Source organism: Sceloporus occidentalis, unplaced genomic scaffold, assembly GCF_023333645.1.
Source record: "Sceloporus occidentalis isolate IW3139 unplaced genomic scaffold, rSceOcc1.0.p SCAF_42, whole genome shotgun sequence".
In the NCBI taxonomy this organism is placed as follows: Eukaryota; Metazoa; Chordata; class Lepidosauria; order Squamata; family Phrynosomatidae; genus Sceloporus; species Sceloporus occidentalis.
Window position 1 is genome coordinate 8,516,703 of NW_028317022.1, and position 25,272 is coordinate 8,541,974.

Sequence of the window (25,272 nt, forward strand, 5' to 3'; positions counted from 1 at the left end):
CCTGTTTATATATATATATATGTTATATATATATATATATATATATATATATATATAGATCTCAGAGGACTGAAGATACTGTAGACTGAAGCAGATCATCAAGGTTTTTGTGTTATCATATAAACAGGGTAGGATGATGTCTTCTTCATCACTTGGACATCAGCCTGACATTTTGATGACTTCAGCTGAAGTGTCTACCAGTACACTAAAATATCCTAATAGTTGAAATAAGTGCTCAGCGGTATTTATCAGCGTAGTGTAGCCTTACACCTGCTGTGCAGAGCATTCATCACTGATACAGAAAGACGCTTCGAAACATAGTAATTATTGTTAAGATAAAACATTGCTGACGGTGAAGGTTGAGTGAATCACAGTCATTTTAAATACACTTTAGACCTTTTGCAATGATATTGTGCACAAAACTTTGTACACGGAATACGCATTTGTTGCATATGGCTCTATCCATACATATAACCTGTCAGGGTTGTGGTTCTTTTATAAATTAGAAGCCCTGGTGTTTATATGTGGAAATTCAAGTACGCTTTTAAATCTTTCCCCTAAATATAAAAGATTGTGATCACATTTGGCGGCAGTAGAGAGGAAAGGTCAAAAGCCATGAGGACATCTGCCTCCTGCAGTAAGATTTTTGAAAATTAAGAATAATTTCTTTAAACAACCTATTGAGCCATACAATGGATAACTCAGTAGCTCATGGGAACTCATTTTTGCATCTTCAAAATTAGCTATTTGCATTTCAATAAACTATTATATAATACTTTTGTTTTGATCTTATTTATTCTATCATTTGAATAAAATCATAAATTACTCTAAAGTCTTACATTGGGCCTACAGTGATAAAACATTTCTGATGATATGACCAATTAGATGATCTAGTATACAACCGAGAGCTATTTGTTATGTATTTTCAACACCTATGGCCAGAGTTTTACTGAGAATGGTTTAACCAGAATGTTGGGGACATCATTTCATGTTTTCCCATTCTAATTGGCATGAGAATAAAATAACTTGCCATATTTACATTATTTTCAATAATAACTATGCCCGAACAAACAAGAGCAAAATATTAGACTCTGGATCTTAGTCTCTAAGATATGCCTGTGTCATTAGGTTGTTTTTTCCCTGAATAGGATATATTTTACTGCTATATTTCAAACCATGGCTCCTTGTTTCACATACATGAGTCTCTGAGTAGGGAGTCAGTTTTGCTGAGTTTGCAGAAACTAATAGATAGTAGAACATCACCTGAACATCAAATGAATGAATAGACCAGTGGATCCTCCAATAAGTGATGCTAGGTCAAGGGGCAGTGCGAGAAACAAGTTGGAATGGCTAACTGGCCCTGTTTGTACTACCTCCATTTTGAGCGGCTACTTCTCACCTGTGACCTATCTCGGTTTATATATTCCAATAACTGGACTGTAAATTTGATTGGCCAAGAGGGAAGCTTCCCCCAGCACCACAATTTGGTCCTCTGAAGCAATACCCTTCAACCCTCCCCCAGGTGCCAAGTACCCTAGCTATGGTTCTGTCTAATAATGTAATTTAATTATTTGTAGAAGTGTGTTCTTGGTAATACATATTTTATTGAGCCTGTGTTATACAGCGATACCATAGTGATTCTGTATCCACTGTTGTTCTAATGCAAGAAATGTCCTAGCTTGAGGTCACTTACCAAGTTTAGAAAACAGTGAGATATCTCTGAATGTTCTTTCTTGAATTGATCAGACATAATTTTTCAAACAGATAAGAGACAGCTATAGGGACTGAATTAAGATGAAACTTTAGATATATTGGCCCGCCAAAGCTATATGTAAGTCTGGGGAATATTGTTCTATAATAGATCTACATCCTTTAACTTGTGATACGAAAAAAGGCATTTCAACGCCAAGCTAATAATAAGTCATGAAGTCTAAAATGGACCATTTAGACAGTTGAGTAGCACGTGAAGTACAATTTGTCTCTCTTTGTCTCGTCACTGCAGACAGTAAATACAAGAGGCTTTACTTAGTTATCATTTAATACACTATTTCTTTAGAGCATGAAGACATCGGCTCACGGTGTCTGAACTGATTAAGTCAAAGCCAGACTAGATGTGTTTGTTCAATGTCCAATAGCTTTCATAAAAAGAGCGGAATGTAAGCACGCTTAAACCTAGTTAAATCAATACCAGCGCAAGTGGACAATGTTGGATGGCCCATGGTATTCTTGGAGAAATGGACGGCTTGTTATTTTAACAAATATATAACTGATGGCGTGAAGTATTTGTAAAGTGTTCTTTGCAAAATAAGAATGCATATTTTAAAAGGGCATTTATTATCCGTGATATTTTACAGTTATTATACAGATAAGTTTGTCTTAGCGTTGGAGTAGTGGTCTTTAACAAATAAACTTCCGGATACTTTAGGATGTATTAGTGTTATCTATAGTCCAGCCTAAAATATTAATTGATCTATAACTTCATGACATTTACAAGTTACTATTCCCACATCTTTGCTGACTTCTAAAAGCCTTTAAAGTTCTGTTTTAGGAGAAAATGTGGGTTAACAGTAAAATCTTCTGGTTGCACAATCCACTATTATTTGGAGAAATGGCAGGGTTAATCCTGGGCCTGGCACAAGCTCCCACAAAGCATCGAAGAGCCCACATTTTGTGGCCTTGGTGCTAATCAGCAGACTTCACCTGGGAGATATTTCATTCATTAAAGTCGGGCAGCGTGTGCCGTGAAATTAGGGCAGTTCTATCCACAATGCTGGCAATGCCTCTGCAGAATAGAGGAAAAGGATTAGAATCTGTAATTGCAAGAGAAGAATTAAATCCAATTTCATTATGAGCTAACGCCTGATTATAAGCGGGTAGCTTAGTAAACCTTTTTTTCCCTTTCTGCTCCTTTCAAAATCCTTTGCTTCTAATAAATGAGGTCAGCTCAGCAATAGGCATGACGTTATTACGTGATTACAGAATCATAGCCCTCAACCGCCCGCTCTGATCTCTTTCATTCCCAGGATCAACAATGCCCATAAATGCAGCTTGTGGTGCAGCAGGACAGTGCCTGGAATTCTTGACTGTCTTGCTTAAAACAGGACACTTGTGATTCAGGCCTCACAAAAAAATTATATATTTTTTAAGGAAAATATAATTAAGGTCTCATCAGAGGCATAATACTAAATGTTCTCACAAGGAGACATCAGAAATCAGTTCAATTCTTTGGCTATAGAGAATTGTTGATTCTCAAAAATTAAATATTGATTCAAAATAAGCCTTTTTCAGTGATGACTTTATTTTAAAGATTTTTTAGCTGCATCTCTGTATTTTATTTTACAGATGCACTACCAAGATCACTGAATAAGCTACAGTATGTAGCATGTTAATGGAATGGAAGATCTGTCTCAGTGGACATTCCTGATAGCTATGTCCCTGCCTCCCTAAAACAATGTCTGTATTATTAAACTGATAAATAGCTATTTTCTCACTAACTCTCCCTGTAATATTGACTTTATAAAAGTCAATAGTAAGCAAAACAACGTCTGCAATGGCCTTCCTAAGTATTCTTCAGAAAGCCCTTTCAATATCAGTGATCCATCAAAATATTTCATGTCATCCAGCTGTCCACTTTCCAGAAGGGATATACATGCTGGGATGCTGATGTCACCAGCGAGAACCAGCCATTCCTGTTGTCAAACGATATTCTTCTGTCGCCCAGCCCTGCTGCCACAGCAGCCCTTAGGCATAGGAAAATGGGAGCCCACTTCGTCAGGCCAAATTGTGAACCAGCACACAACTCTCCCTCGCCCTTGTGATCTTTTAGGTGAAGTGGAGCGCTAAGATATGAAGTCATATCCTAGTTCTCTACTTCCCTCAGATACCAAAAGCTTGATGGAAAGTGGGAGCCCCATCTCTTCCAGATTTGACTATTTAACACCTTAACACCTGGTGCAAACAAAAAACAACAAATAGGTTAAGATAAACACCTCAATGCTGACAGCACAAATTTCAGAAGAGGCAAAGTTTGTTTTGGTACCGTGACTTCATGTTTCTTTTACTTTTATGTATTTTTTTATTTTTATATACGCTACAAAATAATCTCCATGTATTTGTTTTTCAGTTGTTAAATTATAACTATTCTCTAAGGAAAAAATGCCAACAATTAGGAATATTGTATTGGTCGAGGCAGTATCCTATTCAGAAACTATAATGATATGAGAAATGTATGTTCATATATTTTTTTAAATGTGATATTTCATTAAAACCACCTGACGAAATGTATAGAGAGGAGACATAGCGCTGCAGTACAATGTCTTCAAAGTTATGAAACATGTACATGCTACCACCGTTCACCTATAGACCATAGCGGTTGCTATGGCAACACTGAAACAAAACTGGAAGAACAAATGAATGTTCTGCAGAAGAATAAATAAAGATTTTGATACGATGAGATATGTCATCGTAAAGTGAATTACTAGGCTCTCCAACCAGCACCTGTAATATAAATTCTTATTTTCTCTCCCGTACAGAACCAACGTATATCACCATGGCTCCCCCAATCTGTGATTTGTTGCCTAACTGCACGCTTACTGAAAAGGATTGCAGCTATGGATTCCGATTAGACCAGAACGGCTGCCGCATTTGTCAGTGCAAAACCCGTAAGTGATCAGCCCTTACAGTTTTCCTCATCTGTTCCTTTCTTCATCTACTCCATCTTTTACTTGTACTTTTAAAAGTATTTAAATGGTTGAGTATCTCTTTTATTGAACTGTTAAGTTATTATACCGCTAGATCTATATAGGCAGCACGGCACAATAGCTTCCCATGGAAGATGGGGATTGTCCCCCAAATAATGTACCCGCTGTGCCAGCCGGTGCACCTTTCATCAACACCAATGAAGAATGCATGTTAAAGTACTTTGTTAGCACTTTAACCCCTTAATGACAAAGCCCGTACATGTACAGGCTCAAAATGCATTGTTTTCAATGGGTTTAGGGACTGCCCATTATCCTTAAGGGGTTAACATGCAGTCTTTAACCCGTGTTTTGACTGCTTGAAGCACAGTATCAGTGGCAGGAAAATACAATGAGGGTATGCTCTTTTTTGCATTACCAACCTTTCTTATAGTTTTTGCAGCTACAACCTCCTCTGTTTCCTATTCCGTGCATAATACACCTCCGTTCTGTTCCTGGTGAATAGAATATGTTGCCTGCAGTAGAGATCCCTCGGATGTATTTATTCCTCTGTTGTGGTATCGTTTTCCACTTAGTGCCGCTCATCTGACATGGAGATTAAGAGGACAGCTCTTAGAAAAATGTAGAAATGCTCTGATGACACCAGATAAATACCATATTTGCTCGATTATAAGACGAGGTTTTTTCCAGAGCAAATGCTCTGAAAAATACCTCTCGTCTTATAATCGGGGCCGTCTTATAATCAGACCTTAAATAGGTCTGACTATGAGACTAAGATCCAGATCCCCCGCAGCGATACCTCCCTATATACCACTCTACCCCATAATATGCCTTTTAACCCCCTAAATGCCAGAGTGGCATATAGGGGTATAAGGCATGTCTGCAGGCAGAGTGGCACATAGGGGGTCAAAAGGCATATCATGGGGCACAGTGGCATATAGAGAGTTAAAAGGCATATCATGGGGCACAGTGGCATTTAGAGGGTTAAAAGGTATATCATAGGGCACAGTGGCATATATGGGGTATAAGGCATTTCTGGGGCACAGTGGCATATATGGGGTATAAGGCATTTCTGGGGCAGAGTGGCAAGCCTGGGGGCAGATGTGCATAACTGGGGGGGCAGGTTGAAAAAAAAGGAAATAAAAACAAAATATTTTTCTCAATCGTAGCTTTTATTAACAAACAATTGTTCACATAGTTTACATGAATTAACATTCACTGGTAAAACTTTTCCTATAGGGTCGTCTTATATTCAGGCTTTTTCTTTTTTTCATAAATTAATATTCAGATTTTGGGGGGTCGTCTTATAATCAGGGTCGTCTTATAATCGAGCAAATACGGTATACTCTCCTGTCTTGTATGAATGTTTACACTGCTTTCCGTAAAAAAAGACCCTATGAATTTGAAATATTTAAATTATTTCAGTATTATGTTTTCAAATGATTGATTTTTTTTTTCCTGTGGGTGATGATTGGATTTTTGATTTTAACTGTGATAATAGGATTTCTAGTATCATGAAATACAAGATATTGGAAGGATTTTCTATTTACTTTCTTTTGACTACTTTCACTGTTTTCGTTCTAAGAAATATTTTCTCTGTTACATGTAAAAATGCCAAAGGATTACAGAAAAAAGCTGGCACAGAAACATATAAACATAGATATGTTACTGACAGCCTGAAGCGCTCTAGCAATTTATTGTGTACACACGCATTAGTCGAAATCATTAATGTTTTTGTTTCATTTCATATGCATTTGGCCGATGTAAGTCCTGTCTCAATACTAATTGTTTGTAGTAAGCACAGTTGCTGTCTAAATCAAGAAACACAATACGGTGCGGTAATTCAAACCCTTTAATTGATGTAAAAGATACATATCTTTTAGTATTGTAAGCAAATTTAGTTATTGAATTTTAATACAAGGCAGAACTAAAAAATCTAGTAGAAATTCTTCTTTAAGTCTGCTGATTATTATGTTGAGAATTATTGAAAATATTATAATTAAATTATTCTATAATTATTAGGCGTAACTGGATTCACGTTCCTTTAATAACAAATATATTAATTTTTTTTTAAATAAGAAATTTTAGCTTACAAAATTTTACACAGACCATTGAGCAGCAATTAGATTCAATACTTTGCTGTACTTCTATGGGCTATTGTTTAATAACGAGTATTTCTGTTGGCGCTTGAGGATGAAGGGTTTCTATTGGATACCCAGATCACTAATTCCAAGTGAAAAACTGGAAGTTGAAGTAACATTTCCTTAATTTATTTAATTAATTGAACCGTTCTCATTGTACTTTGAGGCGCCCAATGTTTGTTGCTAGGTTACAATATAATTAGTATTTCCATTATTGTTCCTAGTTCATATTCTAATTTATTGAAATCTAAGCAATGTGATAATAACTTGGTATTTTAACACATACCGCACTTTTTCTTGATAGTGATTGGGTGGCTGGATAAGTTTTGGAGTACACTGCGGAGCAATGAGAACGTTTTAATATTAATTAGCTTTGGCACAGCTGGAATGCCTTGTGTTAGCTTGACACAAACCCTTGAAGTTGTATCACCTTTACTTGACACACGGCATGCAGCATTGTACGAGGAGCCAGAACACTAAATCACTGCATTAATGAACCTACTACTTAGTTCTTCTTATAATAAAAAGGTCTATTTTCAATAGACAGGTGTCAACCATAGGTAATGTCTTGTGTGTCCCAATTCAACTGATTGCGGAACAGTTTGGAGTTGGTTAAAAAAAAATAAGTATAGTAAACAAACTGGGCCGCAATTAAAATAAGCAATTTCGTACTTTACAATGTGCTGAAGAACCCCTCCCCATGCATTTGCAAAACAAACCCCATGACAATTTAATGGAACTATGCATCTATCAAACACGTTAAAAGGCATACAATGGCGGAGCTGTCCCTTTAGCTTATGGGTTATCCACAATATTGAATGTTGTTCTACTTTTTGTGACAGTGCTCTTTCAATATGACCAGAAAAGAGCAGAAATGAAACACAATGTCAATTTCTGTCCTTGTTTTAATAACATAGATTTCACCTTCAAATCTGATGGCACACATGTGTGTTACTTCTGTAGATGAGTAATTGTCAGGTCTTGTTCTATACCCGACACTGTCACAACTGCCCTGTGTCATTTTTTTTTTACGTTGATTGAAGGGACACAGTGTCCATCGTACAGTAGTCATTATCGTGATTTCATTTCGTAGACCACCTTTTGTCAGACGAGACCTGCAAGGAAGAGCACTTACAAGTTTGTATATTTTTGTAACAGAGATGTAGCAAAAGGAAGAAGGTTCCTTGGGGAACATGTGCCGATTATGCGATATAGCACAGTAAATGTAGTAGTTCCTTATAGACTGTGCCACCACAGGCATATCTGCTTACAGGCAGCCAGCAGCGACACACGCTTAAAACACTATCTATGTAGAAAACATTTCCAAACATTTCTTTACAGGGCAAGAAAGGACTGTGAAGCAGCAAGAGTCTGTCACACTATAACGCATCTTTATTATTATAGTAAACACACCATATCATTCCTGGCTTTCAGCTTAACTACTACAGCTTTTCCATTTTATCGGCAAGAAAAAGTATAACTCAGAGAGAGTTCAGTTTCTAATCCTCAAGGGCTCCAGACCAACACGCTTTTTTATGATGGGAGCTATTCAGGGGCAAATTGTTGAGCAATATAAGCAGGTACATTGCATTGGTTGCTATGGTGATTGCGCCACATTTACTATTCTCATTTTATACATTACTCTCAATGTCAGTGTTCAATACGACTGTTCTTTTATCCTAATATTGATGGCCGCCAGCCCATGCAAGCTGGCACATTTTGCAGCCCAGAGCTGATTGGGCTTAACCCTTTCAGTGTGATGGCATGTTATCCCTATCAGTATCAGCAGGCTAGCATTCAGGTGGCACGGACTGGAAGAATCAGATTTGTACCCTGAGACCAGACACTAGGGTAGAATGCATGTGTCACATGGGCATGTAGAGTAGTACCAGTGGTGCTGCCTACCATGACACAGGCAGGGGTCACAATGGGATAATAAGCAAGAGGAACACCTAGGTACAACCCTGAAGGAATAGCATAATTGAATACTTAATAAAGAGGACATGACTGCTACTTTGAATACATTATAGAACTGCAAAGAGCATTACAAAATTGTAATGCAAAATGTTGTGAAGTGGAAATACATTTGTAGCCTTAAATGTTAGTCTATAACATTCAAAAATGGCCACTCACAAATGAATTGACACAACCATTACTTATTGCTTTTGACACTTAATCTATCATCCAAAATATCAGCACTTTGACTGTCGTAGCAGAGATTAATGTGAACAAATAGCTGAATGAATGGTAAAAGAAGAATATATTTCATGCTCGTAAATAACATGGAGAAGAGAATTTTTAATATTTTTTATTTAAAGGTTCATCAGTGTCAATGAGAAAACTCACAATCAATGTGACCTTGTGTGTGAAAATCAACCCTGGCAGGCATACATAAACACCTGGACCACTCTGACCCAGCGAGGTCTGCTCTCATTAGACACAGCGGAGTTGAGCATAAATAAATCACAGCTTGTGTCAAAATCCAGCAGGGTGTTTTCATGCGTGAAAACACCATATTAAATCAGTGCGTTTTCAAACCCAGTTAAATACCTCCCCGTGTGGTCAGTTTAACACAACCACTTGGAGAGAAGCCCTCTATGCAAGTGATAAGTGTTTTCTTTTTTCCCAGAACCCCTCCTGGTTAAGCAACAGCAAGATGTATTTTAGTTCATTAAAGTTTGCACGCTAAACTTTAAGTTTTAGAGGAGGTGGGATAAGATGAAACATATTATTTTCATGGTTGCTTACAGTCCTGAATTTACTTGGTAGCCATGACAGCTGCTCCTATACTGGCAAATGTTCTGTTTATTGGGACCACTGGCAGCTTTGCATGCACAATCTCAGAATTGGGCACTGAGCATGTGACAGAAGGAATGTTCAATGGGTAGGACACCGTGTGACATCAAGCCACCATCAGTGGAACTGATACCTGTGAACTCATTGGTTCTGACCCAGAGTCTCCATGTGATGAGCTGCATCACTAGATCCCTCTCCTCTTTCTCTGGGGCAGAAGAGCCTGCCCTATGGATATAAAATGCCTTGAGTGGTCTTGGTACCAAAAGAGGTCTTGATAATTATGCATTTCCCATATTAACTTATTTAGAGCCGACCCTGGCAAACTTCTCCTGTGAAAAGATCCGAGTAGACCTGCATGGTCCTTAAGAGTAGAAGATTTAAAAGCATGGCCTCTATCTTCCAGTAATATAACACAAGTGATTTTTACAGAGTCTAAATAATATGCACATTTAGATGCATATGCTTCAAGGTTATTGCAGTGCACAGATCTGGTGTATTATCGAGTAACAGAACTTTAATTAGGCACAAATATATTACTTTTAAACAAATTAGACTTGCTTTCAAGGGACTCACTCCATTTCCACTTGCATATCATAAATAGAAAGTAATCCTTTAATCATTATCAATTATACTTCCTAAGCTTTCATCTTTCAGCAGTTTGTAGCGACTTAAGATCAATTATAGTGCTCTCAAATTATTCACACTTTAAATTGACAAATTCCTTAAAACGACAGAATGCGCTTTAATGTTTGATGTGTATTATCATTCTACTGGTTTTTCTCCCCAAGATGTGTGGTCCTGTAGTAAGAGTAGTCCCCACTTCTTCTGTCAGAAGTCTTTTTTTGTCTTCCATTCCGGCTCGCATACCCATGAGTTATTCTAAATTCCATGATCAGTTGTGTTTTTTGGGTTACTTAGTACTATTATCTCTTTAAGATTCAGTTACTTCTTATGCTGTGTTGAATAATTTGGTTGGGCAAGATATTGTCTTTTTTTGTTTGAATGCTTTGAAGAATGAAAGGAGATTTAATCACACTAACAATTACTGTACATCTTGTGACTTTTTCATTAGTTATTGTCCTCCATTTAATTATGGGAACCAATAATTACATTAAAATGACTGGTGGAATAAAGCAGCATGTTATCCTTGGTGATATTTGTGGACTAAGCGGAAAATAATAAACATCATTATTATTATTTTAATTGAACCAAATGGCTTTAGGCAGATTTTCATGCAAGTGGAAATAAAAACCTCAAGGCCAATGCACCAAATGTAATGAATCTATTGAAACATTAAAATAATGTAATTAAAACTTGTGAGAATTACAGCAAGGCCTGAAATGTAACTTGTACCATCTTTGTTTAGGTATTAGAATAACATCACATAAAATCTAGAGGTAGAGTAGAGGTGCAAAATGCCCAAGGTGGTCATGTCACTATAGTGGAAATGCACCCTGAATGTCCTTTAAGTTGATCAACCAGATCAACCAGGCGGTGGCATTGCACTTGTAATGCCATGGCCTTCTTTACTTAGTGTACCTTCCCAACATTTCAGGTATCCAAGTCGGGAAAACATTGTTGTTGGGGGGCACTTGGTTAGAGGCTTTACTTGTCCAGCCACCTTACTGCACTCAGCCGAAACATTCTGTGAACTGGCTACATGGGAGCGATGATAGTGGTCTATGCTACAGTCAATTTCACAACTTGCTAGATCTTCCCAGCTGGCCCAAGATCCCCATTGTTTCCAAAACCAGGACAATAGAGGTGTTTGGCAGGACAGTGCCCAGAAATCATGACCCAGAAATCATGACCCAGAAAAAAAAGGGAAGTTAGGAGGAAAGATGTGGTCCTGGAAGTATGCTAGAGTGCACTTGAATCTCCTACGCAAATTAATCACAAGCACAACGTGTATTAGTTGTTTATAGTCTGTTATAAAAACATGACAAGCCTATTAGAGTAGAATTGGTAATATTAAAGAGTAAATTTAAGGACTTCTAAAATATTCATCACAACTGTTAACATTTTCTTTGAAAACCAACATCTCTCCTAACACTGTTTATTGCATAATTTACACTTTGATACTTTTTTAGAGTTATGGCATGCCAAATTACTGTAATTTGAATTCATCCGTAGGAAACTCCCAGGAACAACAAAAAATGCATTTGACCTTTTTGGTGTTAAAAGAGACACCAGTTTGTGGCAATTAAAATATTGTTCCGGCTGTCTTGCTAACAGAGGGTGAGAATGAATCTGTCACTGAAATTATTGTCTGCAAGATATGTATATAATATAAATGGTACAAGAAAAAATCTTAGTAAACATATAGCTGTCAAAAAAACTTGGGATGTGGACCAGAGATGCATTTTCCTACTGCGCTGCTTCAGGCCTGATCTAGGGCAGCTTCCCGCCACTGCCTTAAAAGGATCTTCCCTTTAACCGGCCTGTTGAGCAGCATGATACTGGTGGGCCTGATCACCCAAGAGGTGTATTCTGGCCTAAGCCAAACAAGGAGGGGGTGTTCCTTCTGCTTAATAAGCAGATCTAGTCCCCGGTGTGCCGCCACTTAATGTTTGAAATAAGGAGAGTAATTTCAAGGTGATTGTACCTCACTCCAGTTTGCTTAGCTAAGATTTACAAACTACCATTATTCATGTTTGGTTGGAGTGCTCATTAGTTAACTTACTCTGGAGCCAGGTGTTTTGCCTGGAGCAAAATATCATTGTAGACCCCTGGATGACTCTTGCCAACAAACCAGGTCTGTTTAAATACGCTAATAAATTATTTTATTAGATCTGTTTGGTAGCCAACTTGTGCATTGCTACAGGTTGGAAGATAAGAGTATGAGAGGTTTACACCAAAATGGACTTTATTTGTAAAATGGTGGAATTAGCAGCACAGGAAGCCTTTTTGAAGGTGCGGACATCCTGGTACTTTTTGGGGTGGTGCTCCAGAGGACAGGCAGATCGGGTTCATGGGATTGAAGTTTGGCGTATCCCGTTTTGCTTTTTTCCCTTTCCCTCAATTTTGTTTCCTATGGATATTGGGGCAGTGAAGCAGTGGAGATCTATAGTAATGAAGAATTTGCAAAAGACCAACAATTGGGTGGGTGGGAAGTTCTATGATGAAGATTGTTTGAACTGTTTACTCACATATAAGTGAGGGGTGTTATTTTGGTTATAGTAATTTCCAGATGATGAATATTGTACACGGGATTGAGACATGTGTGGACATTAGGGGATGTCACCCATAGAGGTACAGTATGTATAAATAAAGTGAAGGTTGGCTATTATAAAGTCATATATTGTTCATATAGAAATAACATGTTGTATGGAGCAGTGCTTTGTCAGGCCATAGGCTTTCTAGCTTCTGGGAATTATAACTCCCTCAGTTATTAACAAAAGGTGAGTGCTGTGCACTATAGCTTTTGTACAAAGATGGCAATAGTCTAGCCTTTGGCACTTTAGTTGTGATACACTTGCCTTTGCTTGAAACACAAGTTTACACTAGCAAGATTTCTAGCAAGGTTGGGCCTGCCTGACAACCCAGTTTATTTTTAGGAAAACCTGGTAATTTTAGCCATTGAATGACAGTATATTTTCCTGCAACCTGGCCCGTGATTCACATGTGCTTCTCAGCATGCATCTGACTGTATAGCATAGGGCACATTGGCATACCTAGGAACTTGTTGGGTTTTCACCCAGAGTCTCTAGGCTCTCCAATATGAATTTTAATGGAGGTGGTCCCACCCCTGGGAGGGCTAGCAATTTGTGGCCTAGGGGGCCGAAGGTACAACTGAGTGGCCTCCCTGGCTCCTTGCTCCCCCATCACTAACATAAGCATTAGCAAGCACACTCACTTGAACATACACACTTGCACTAACACCATACACACTCACTATAACACGCACATATTAACATACATACCCAATCTCGCACACACTTACACTAAACCATATTCACGCCATCACACTTTACTCTAATAATCACACCTCACAATATCACACCTCACACCCTTACTTCACCTGGAGCAGTTCTTTACTGCTGCTTGCAGCTATTTCTAGTCAATAATTTATCAAATATTCAGGCAAATTAAGTAGACAGCTATTATGGGTTTTGAATCAGAAGCTTTTTAACCTATGATGTCATTAAGTATGAGGTAAGAGTAGCACTTAACCACAAGTGTCGAAATGATATTGCTTATGTTAGTAGAACATTATGCAGAAAAAAGTAAAATTAACTTCACATACTGATTTTTTATTACTTTACGCTCTATCCAAGAAGAAAAAAAATACAGCGGTTTAAAAGGTTTGTTCTGATGGTTTATCTTGATACCAAATGGAAAGAGGTAGACACTCACCATTCACTTGCTGTCAAGAGTCTCAACAACTTTTTTTTCTTCTTCTTGTCTTACAAGAAGTTTATCTTCAAGGCTCTTTTGGTTGTCACTACGGAAGACCTAAAGCATTCCTTATGGTCACTGCTAAAAACAAAACAAAAAACAAAAGGTCAAGTAAGTTGCACTTTTGGATGGCCACAGATGTCTTTCCATAGGTACAGAGCAGTGGGACATGGGGGATCTTAGCTATCCAATGCTTCGTTTTTGATGAATTGTAAAACTTGAAATAGAATTTACAAACCAGAGCCAGACACTTTCTCAGTCTACAAAATTCTGTCTACCGCAATAGAACTCCTTCTTTTGATTTGTACAGTAGCTGAATGTTCTCTTAGGCTTACTGTCCAGGCAGAATCTGGCAATTCATGAGTATCAATATTATTGCTTTAGTGGTAGAACAACATGTAATTGAGATCAAATAATGTAAAAACTGATTCTAAACTAATCACCAAATTCTATAGACCTTCTGCTATACAATAACATGTGATCATAATATACAGGACCCTTCTTGGAAAACAAATTGTAGAACAATGTGGAGTTAACCATCACCAGTCTTTCCCAAAGACATGTTGACGCTGTTCAAGATGTTCTCAAGCTAATCGGTTGAAAAGTCTTCGGTCCAGATAGGAATATTGATACTGAGATATTTTTTATTTTCTTTTTTGTGCAGGTGAGGAGCTATGTACAGGACTCATATCTGGGTGTGCTCTGGACTGCCCTTTTGGGTTTCAGACCCACCTTCACAACTGCGAGATCTGCCAATGTAGGCCTCGGCCCAAGAAATGCAAGCCTGTAGTCTGCGACAAGTATTGCCCGTTTGGCTATCTGTAAGTATTAGCAGCACTTTGTCATTGTTGATGAACTATTGGTCTCATAAAAACATGTAAACTTCTTGGTTATGTCACCCTGTAGACCTAAATTGTGATATAGCATTCCAAGCCAGGGCTTTGCTGCATTTTAATAAATGCTCTCTGGTAGAAATATCTGCAGCCAAAATGTGTACATATTTTGCAAGAACAACTTAATTTATTGCACTCCTGTCTAGGCTGTGCTGCCAGGACAAGTGGAGAAAAAAGTTCCTTAAGTGCTGCCGAATGTGTCATATATTTCAAGTATTTCTTGATAGCTTCTTTTCTGTGCCCTCACAATTCAAAAGGGCTTTGGTTCTGTTTATGTTTTATGTTTATATTCTGTGTTATCATCAAAAGTTTGGATATCGGAATTATGTTAAGTACTCTAAACCTTTCGCAATGCATAATTATCTTTGATCATGTTGAATGTGCCACCTGACGTGGCCTTAGAACCTAAACAAATGAATCCAATGGCTCTTGAGATGTTGTACATACTCTTTTGACCAGTTTAAGGGGACATGTCTCTTTTCATACAAAGCTTTGGGTGAATGCGTAAATTTTCATTTGTAATGAACCCCTGCATGAGTACAGATGATGGCATATATAAAAGTAAAGTTGATAAGATAACTTTTTGCCTATACGTCTTCTTGCAAAGTGGGTAGTGCAGTGTATAGTTGCAACTATGTACACAAAGTGACACATGGTCACCGCAAAGGAACCTTATCGCTTAACATTACCATAGATAATATTATGGTTCAAACAGGAAGTTTTCTTAATCGACAAAAGAGCTGGAGTTCTATAGTTCCTAGAAATCAGTCCAATCATTGTTTTTATGCCTCAATAACAGTATTGTTACCAAGAAAAAAAGATTTGTACAATAGATAAGAAGAATGAAAATACTGCATTAGTACCAATCCACTCTGCAAAATAAAGCCAGACAATACTTACATGTAGAGGTAACTGGCATCGCAAGTATTATTCCTCATTTAAACCATGTTCCTGCTGGACTAATGATTCTTAAAAGCTTTCATAAATCACAGTTTTTGCATTACAATCTGTCATTTTTATCAGCGAACGATAAGTTGCTTGGAACAGTCACGGTAGCGGAGAGAAATCAGCATCATTTTCTAGGTAAACAAAAAACGTGACTTGGATATGTAATCAACGTGTGTCCAAAACAGCCGCAGTCTTGCTACTGGGATAGATAAAGGTGTTCAGGAAAATAAGGCACCATTACCATTTTATAGTGCGCTACAATAAAATATATTTTCACAGCTTTTTGAGCGCCTGATGCCAAAGCCTACTCAGGGTCACCTTACTTCTCTGCTCACTACCTGATACTCAGATGCACTAAGCCATCTAATCTGAACATTGTGCACATATGTAAACAGATGAGATCTATGTCTATTTTATCTTTACATTAATTATAATGAGTGATGATGTAAGATTTTATGGATACAGTTTGTGCCATGGCTGGGGTCAGAGATTTACAAGGTCTTTTTTATGTTATCATACCTTTCAAGTGTCCCTGTTTGAGAAGGACAGTACCCCTTGGTGACCCAAACCCCTTCGTCCTTCCTTCCTCAGAACGTTATATTGTAATGTACATATTTCAAGTATGGTGTTATAAGAAAATGAAAGTGTTTTATTTACACCATTTATTTTAGACACTTTCTTCTGTATGTATACACATTGCATTTGCTTTGCCTAGAGTAGGCATCCAATCACCCTTTGAAGAGGACATCGCTTAGAAGAAAAATACAATTCTTACTTCTATCCATGATTCATGATTAACAGTTAAGTTATTAAAAAAAATAACTTTTAATAATCACAAAATCTAATACATTTCCTCATATAATATACATCATTTCTGCATGATACTTAATAAAGATTTGCAAAATGACTATTATAATTAAGCAGTTAATGAATTATGCACTTTAGATGAGGCCACTGACTGGCAATTAATTCCCTTACCGCCAGGTAATTTCATGTTGTGAAAGGATTATTTTCTAAAACCTTATTTCTTCCTCATTTTGTAGGAAATATGTTTCTTTCTTAACTGGGCTTGTTAAAACAAAATATCAGTGCACTTCTGGGAAAGACACACTTTCCTTTAATTTATCCAATCAGGAATTTCATTAGACCATTTTAGTATGTAATTACTGACACAGGTCTGGAATTGACTCGTAATTTTATACGGAATATTATGTATTTCATTTATAACAATGGAAAGTATTACAAAATAACCATCTAAATCTAATGTAAGTGAACTTAAAAGGGCAACATGTTAAAAAGCATCAGAAGGTTATATTATTATTATATTCATTGCAGCCCTCTAAAATGAGACATCAGCATTCAAATCTATTAAAAAACTGATTGTTAGAAGAGCATAACCTTGCACAATGCAAAAGTTAAAAACAGCTTTTCTTTTAAAGGAACAGTTATGACATTTTATTTAAAATTTATGGGCTCTTTTATATGAGATTTAACAATCCTTCCAGGCTGTACTTGGCTTCCCACCCCCTAAGGGTTGATGGGACATTAGCTGTTTTCATCAGACTAGAATACCATTGTGTTGAGGCTAGCTAGAGCCCCGCTTCTAGTGGAAAAAGTATTGGTATTGCCCCATTACTTGTGCAAACAGAGCTTTGAAGCTGTCTGTGCCAGTCAAGTGTGGTATACTGGCCTTGGCCAACAGATCCAGGGGTGGTCATAGCAGCACCTCTTCACCATATCCAGAGTCAGATCAGACTCTCTTGCTGTTGTTCAAATGACTGATCAGAGCTCCCCCTTGAAACAGACCTATGGAGATATGTGCCGAGCTACGTCTTCTTCCATTGTAGCTTGTAGCCTCTGTGTTGGTCTGAGGTGGAGTGCCAGGGTATGATATCATAGCCTAATTCTCAACATGATGGTCACAGTGGAAGCAAGTCCTGGGAATGGCTAACCAAAAGCAGCATCTAGTTTAAATACATCATAAAGCCTACCTTAGCCTCTGAACAAATATTTGTCTGCAATTGTGGTTCTATATATCCTACTTTTACCAATGTGGCAATGTCAATCTTGCCCTTAACTATCCTTATTAGGATACATGACCATAAACACCCACTTCATCACCAGCTTTGTAATGTGTGCACATGTATCCTGCAGATGTGTTTAGGCTGTGTGAACATTAGGGCTGCAACTAACGATTATTTTAATAATCGATTAGTTGGTCGATTATTTTTTCGATTAATCGATTAATCGGATAAAAAAAAAAACAATATGCAAATTTTTTGTTTATTTAAAATTTAATGAACTGAATGTTAAAAAACAACTTAAAATTTACATTAACATTTTTATTTTGTTATGATGTAATAAAAAAACAATATGTTCAAAGTACAAAAACCCAAACACAATATTTATGAAACAAAATAACCCCAAACATTCTGAAAAGAGGTGGACTATTACTGTTCAAGAAACTTTGCCCCAGCCCTGGCACTTTGCACCCAGCACTTTGCACCCAGCACTTTGCACCCAGCACTTTGCCCCACCCCTGGCACTTTGCACCCAGCACTTTGCACCCGGCACTTTGCACCCGGCCCTGGCACTTTGCACCCAGCACTCAGCACTTTGCCCCAGCCCTGGCACTTTGCACCCAGAACTTTGCACCCAGCCCTGGCACTTTGCACCCAGAACTTTGCACCCAGAACTTTGCACCCAGAACTTTGCACCCAGCCCTGGCACTTTGCACCCAGCCCTGGCACTTTGCACCCGGCACTTTGCACCCAGCACTCAGCACTTTGCCCCAGCCCTGGCACTGTGCACCCAGCACTTTGCACCCAGCCCTGGCACTTTGCACCCAGAACTTTGCACCCTGGCACTTTGCACCCAGCCCTGGCACTTTGCACCCAGCCCTGGCACTTTGCACCCAGCACTTTGCACTGTGCCCCTGCACCCAGTCTCCAACTCTGCCCTGCACCCAGCCCTGCCCCCACATTCTGCCCTGCCCCCACACTCACACCCTGCACCCACTCTGCCCTGCACCCACACTCACACCCTGCACCCACTCTGCCCTGCACCCAGTCTCCAACTCTGCCCTGCACCCAGTCTCCAACTCTGCCCTGCACCCCCACTCTGCCCTGCACCCAGTCTCCTGCCCTGCACCCACACTCACACCCTGCCCTGCATCCCCACCCCCACTCTGCCCTGCATCCCCTGAAACCCCACCCCCACCCCCGCGAATCGCTCTGTGCGAACGGAGCCACACGCAACTAAAAGAAGGCGGAGAGTGCAGCGGAAGCGGGGAACGCTCGCGGAGGTAAGTAAAAGGAGCCGAGTGCTCCAACAACGAATCGATCACTCGATTAATCGATAACGGAAATCGTCGACAACGATTTCCGTTATCGATTATTATCGATTTTATCGATTCGTTGTTTCAGCCCTAGTGAACATAGAGAAAAACATTGTTTGTCAGTTTAATAGAATTAGCGGAATAATTTCTGGTTGTCAGCTCGTATTTACTGATCCTTACTTATTTTCTTTAGACAAACAAATGGAACACGGTGAACATCCACCTGCGTCTAATCTGTGCATTCACATGCAGAGTCAAGTTATTTAGGGATATTTCATCTGTTTTATTATACTTTAGGTATATTGCATGAAGCAGGAAATATCATTTTTAGTCCCAACCTGTTACATCAGAAGTTATGATATGTTGACTGCTCATCAAGCTTTAGACTAAACACCAAAAGCATGATTATTTTTTATACTATGACATAGCAGTTCAAGCGTGTATAAATTAATTTGTACTGTAACTAGGATGCCTGGGGCAAATAACATGAAAAACACCCCTAATCAGCCCCACAAGGCACGTGACATCAGAGCAGGTTGTGACTGGTCAGAGGTCCTGCCCTGTGCTGATGTCATGGCAGATGGAAGCAAAAAGAACCACAGCACTGGAGTGGAAATTAAAAACACCCCAGGAAATGGAATCGGACCCATATTTCATAGTACACACACATAGTACAGTACATCATCTGCATACCCTCCTAAAGCATGCACCTCACCTTGTGTAATAATAATAAAACCTTGTATAATGTATAACAATAAAGTCTTATGAACAGTAGTGGCTATGATATCGCTGTCATGATTAACATATCCTGTGAGTCGCTCAGAGCCTGAAAATATTCAAGAAATATGATGAGATGGTAACCACATAATATGTTTTTATAACTCAAAATGGATTGCATCATGGAACTAATTCATACATGTACCAGCCACCCGTTTATAAGACAAGACCATTTTATAGACACGGTCATTTTGATTTTAATCTGCTAAAAAGATCTGCAGGCTGCTGTTACATTCTATGTAAAATTTAAATGTCTATTTTATTAAGAAATAGCTATAGCAATAGAAAGCAGCTAAATACATCCTACAAAGACCACAAAGGGTTGTAAGAAGGTTGTTGGGTTTGTGAAGAAGTCACCTAATGATAAATACAACAACATGCCTTCTTAGGCAGTGCATGGTAGAAAATAGGGCATTAGCAAACTACATAGTGGATGGCCATATGGGGTAGTGTCTGCCCCATTAAATACCCCCTCCTATGGAACCAGTGAAAAATGGAGCTTCAGAGCTAATGGAAAATCTGGCTGTGGCCTTGATAGTCTCTGTAAAGAGCTTGGGCTTCATTAACATGTTTCTGGGATACACGTTCACTCAAGACTTTCAAATGGAGATAGATACAATGTTCTCATGTTGGCTGGATGTCTTTTATTAAGTGCTAGTGTGTGATATGAGTATTTATATGAATCAGATGCACTGCGTGCTATATTTCAGTAAGTGCTGGCATGGATGATCGAGTTATATTGTCGGCTCAATGCAGTGTAAAGTTCTTTATCTATTCTCTTGCTTTCACGTCTCAACAATTTAATGGCTGTCTCTCTTCCAGAAAAACTGCAGCTGAAATAGTCTGATGCCTGATACTTTAGTGTCACAATGTTTTAAGCACTTAGCTGTTGTGTCCAATAGTATATGCACGTTATATGGTCAAAGATGGTCACATATCTCAAAAAGTCTGCACAAGTTCACACTTGGATTGTTGCTGTTATCACCGATGTTGTGATTTAAATTAAAGCATAATTTAAGACACATAGTTTATCTGTCAGGGGAGGGGGCCAGGGGGTAATCACCTCCTGCTTAGCTTTTTTATGTGTTTACTTGCGGTTACCCACACAGCTACCAGGGGTTGTAGCATAACTGGACATAAGACAGTATTATGTGATAAGTGTTTCCTCTCTGTGCTCCTTATGGGTGTTCCATGCATTCCCTTTGTGTAAACGTGTTTTGGATAGAAATGGTTAGAGCATGTTGTGCATTGTCAATGTATTTTGGCTTGCTTAATCACTGGTCCATTAAGTTAGCTTGCCTGCTGGGCCATATTGCCAGCCCTCCCTTGATATTGGTTATAGGAATATGTCATCCATATCTCCCACTTCATGCTAGGTTACTGTTGCTAGAAGTGCTAGAAAAATATCTTCCATGCGCCAGCTCTATGACCTATTACGGTACTTATCACAATCACTGGACCTTTTTTTTCAAGCATTCAATAACGGTACCCAATCTTTTTCATCATGAAACACATGGATGTGATAATGACTAGACAATAAAAAGAAACATTTGGGCTTATGCATAAGACATGATTTAAAAAGCTGTCATCACCATAGCATCCTCCAGTTGAAAATATGAGGTTAGGGGAGGCTAAAGTGCTTGATAAACATCCTTGTGCTGAGAGAGCTAAATACATTTAAGAAAAAAAAAATCCTTCCTACCCCCTGTACCTCTAAGTGATGATGACGTTCATCCAAGTACCCTTGTGTTTTCGGTTCACCCCCCTCGGTGGAACATGTCGTCTTTCAGCGACACCCTTGAGTCCATATCTTCAGCACAAGGAAATTATATCCTTGTGCAGTGTGTGGCATATCCAGCCGCTGGCCACAAGTTGTGGCTCCAGTGGTAGATCACGAGTTTGCCGCTGTTAGCCAGCAGCCCACCGTGCAGTTACCCAGTATGATAGATGGCCAGTCTGGACCTGCACCTCAAAGTGTTCCGAGAGTGTGAGATCCTTTTTTTTAAACTAGTTTGGCTTTTGCCTTGGGCCAATGCATTTTATGTGGGACCTACCTACAAATACTTACATTTATTAGTCTTTTCCAAAGACTTCAAACAAAACAGCTCCTTCTGTGCTCCCTCCAGCAGTCTAATCAACCTTTTTTCATATACCGTACACTGTGATGTATCAGGCTTGTTGCAAAGCTTAGCTCAGCAATCCACAGCTCTTGGAGTGTATCTGATTATTATACACCTCTCACATTTGTCCACACACCTGTTTATCTAAACGAGAAATCTCAGTTTTAATATAAGCACGCTAGTCTTGCTGATTTCTGCAGACTCATTGCTTTCTTGGTTCATTTTTTTAGGAAGAACAAGCATGGCTGCGATATCTGTCGCTGTAGAAAGTGTCCCAATGTACCGTGTGGCAAGATATGTCCAATGGGTTTTGAGCAAGACAGCCATGGATGCCTTGTCTGCAAATGTAGAGGTGAGTAATGCAATGCACCTTTTTATTTGTTCCATGCACATGTCTTACAAACAAAGGCTGAACAAAAATGGTCACAAAAGACATGCTAACTCATGAATGGAGTTTTTTTTATTTCTGTTACACTATATGGACAAAAATATTGGGACACCTGACCGTTACACTAACAGGGAATTTTATGACATCGCATTCTAAGTACATAGACATTAATATGTAGTTGGTGCCCACTTTGCAGCTATAACAGCATCCACTCTTCTAGAAAGTCTGCCACAAGATTTGGGAGTGTTTCTGTGGGAATTTTTGCCCATTCATCCAGTAGAGCATTTGTGAGGTCAAGCACTAATGTGGGACACCAAACTCATCCAACCACGTCCTTATGGACCTTGTTTTGTGCACCGGGGCACAGTCACTTGATTAAATACTGCATTCTAATGGTGGACTCCACCTATGGTGAACTTTATAATGAGAAAACATTTAGCGAAATAGACAATTGCTTTCGTGAATATTTTCTTTGTTCCTGACAGTTTTGTAGCCTCAGTCATCATCACTGAGATTCAGAATCTTCTTGATTTGTACCATTATCCCAGCTTTAGCTTTAAATTTAAACTCATTAAGTGAAGTACTAGGAACTGCTTCAATCAAAATAGGGCTCTGTTAAGAGCAATATTGGTCAAGGACTGCTACATCATTTGTGGGAGGAATAAATCATTGCATTTGTACAGTTACATTACTTCGAGTCCTAGAAGATGCGCAAGGGTTTAAAACTTGCTTTAATGAAATAGATACCTGGACGGTGTTATCAGGGAAATTATTAAAAACACAATGTAAGATTTATCCTGATGGCATAAGATTGGTATTACCAAGATCCATTCGCTCTCGGTTTATGTGATGGCTTCAAACCATTCCAAAAAATTAAACAACCATGAGCCATGATTCTTTCCCGTCAGCTGATTATATAATACTTTCTGATAAGGACAGGGTGGATTAAGATAAAAACAAGCTCAAGAATACCCTCCTTTTCAAGGATCCATTACAGCTCCAACATGAAGCAAATTTCCCCAAATAATGAACATCATCAGCTTCTTACTATTAATGTGGTTTCTTTATTGAGGCCAATTAGACTGTTGAACTCCTCGCAAATAGCTACTTCTAGAGGGTCCAGTAAGGTTGCATATATTGGAGAATTGCACTAAATTACAGAGACCAAATATATTTCTATTTTCCTAATATATAAAAAGCTTGAAAAATTACAATATATTATTTTGACATAGAAAAATTGATTTAATATAAATGACAGTCAAGTAGAACTTTACATGTTTAATTTAGAAAACACATTTCCTTACTTTTTCAGTACATGGGGATGTGAGTTGGTTCTCCTCTGTTCTGGGTGCATATAGATTAACATATACATCCCAGGTTATTTTTAAAGATCATCTGGGCCCCAAACCAGACTACTGTATACCGCCTATTTATACAACTACTCATCAACACTCTTTGTTAATCCCTTCCCAAATAAAAGTGAGTGGGGCAATCATGTGAAAATTAACAAGGTGGCATCTACCATAGCTGCAGAACAAGCCACCAGCACCATGTATAATTGCTTGCAAACTTGCAGGTCAATAAGCGGAACTGTATTTTCAGAGATCGGTTGACTTAATATGGATAGACTTTATGCTTGTGGCTATTAAACAACAGTCAATCATTCATTTTTATGTACAAAACATTGTTTTTCCATTGTTATTTTTTTTTAGAATCTCACGTCCAATAAATTATTTATCTGAATTAGCAGCTGTTTAGTTTGCAAGTTGGCCACATTCATATAGTGTGCTTGGATTTTTCTATTATAAAAATGCTGTATGTTTTAGCTGTGCTGGGTGTTGCCTGACATTCATAGGAGTTATGGACAAAGCAGCTGTATTTCTAAAGGTTGCTTGTTCCTTCACGCACTAATGAATGTGCTTGTTGTTTAAATAGATCAGGCACTGATTAAGAACATAACATAAGAAAACTGCCAACTTGTTATGCAACTAATGGGCCCTATAAGTATCTTCTAATAAAAAGATGTGTATATTACTGAAATAGCATGCGGGATAACTGTCTTTATGATACATTTATTCAAAATCATCTATGATGGTTAGCCATTCATTAACATACACTATTGCATACTGTACATATATATTTACAGTACAAGCTATGGCCACTTTGGGGGCCTGCATGGTACAAACTGCAGCTATTTGAGATGCAGTGAAATCTGCTAGTGTTTCTAGGTTTCAACAGCATGAAGCCATAAAGTTGGAAAATCAGAACGAAATAATAAAGCACCAGTTTAAAAGATAAAGGGAGTAGTAAATTGTGGTCCATTTATACCTTATGGCTGCTATAAAAATCTATTACATAGCGGTACCCCACGTTTTGATACTTGTATTAGATTTCTACCATGCTCCATTTTTATGACCAGTGCTCTTCTCCTACTGAGAGGGAGAGCTTTTAAACACAACGTACGCTTTAGAATTCGGAGTACACTGAAATTCTTTAAGGTCATTCTAACATTTGATGGATTTTCTGTGTGTTTCCTGACTCCCAAAAACAATATTTACACATTTCTTAAGAATAGGTGGCTAGCCTTCCCTCTGCACATTTATATTGTACCTACATTATAGCTCTACTCCAGCGTAGTTAATACCAAATAGAATTACCGTCTTGTCTGCTTTCACCAAGACACGTTTTTCAGGCGATATTTAAGTCAATTGCATACATTTTATTAATGTTCGGCTCCCATACGATGGACGATAAGCATTTTTATACACAAGAAGGGA

The 25,272-nt window shown here is 38.4% G+C and overlaps 1 protein-coding gene across 1 annotated transcript in view; it reads left to right on the top strand.

Annotated features, from left to right (window-relative positions):
* LOC149289955 (cysteine-rich motor neuron 1 protein-like) overlaps positions 1–25,272 on the top strand; it is a 309,795-nt gene that overhangs the window by 255,125 nt on the left and 29,398 nt on the right. Inside the window, exons 8-10 of the mRNA XM_089490169.1 lie at positions 4,533–4,661; positions 14,697–14,853; positions 22,338–22,459. Of these exons, the coding sequence (XP_089346295.1) occupies positions 4,533–4,661; positions 14,697–14,853; positions 22,338–22,459 (408 nt within the window). The remainder of the gene's footprint in view (positions 1–4,532; positions 4,662–14,696; positions 14,854–22,337; positions 22,460–25,272) is intronic.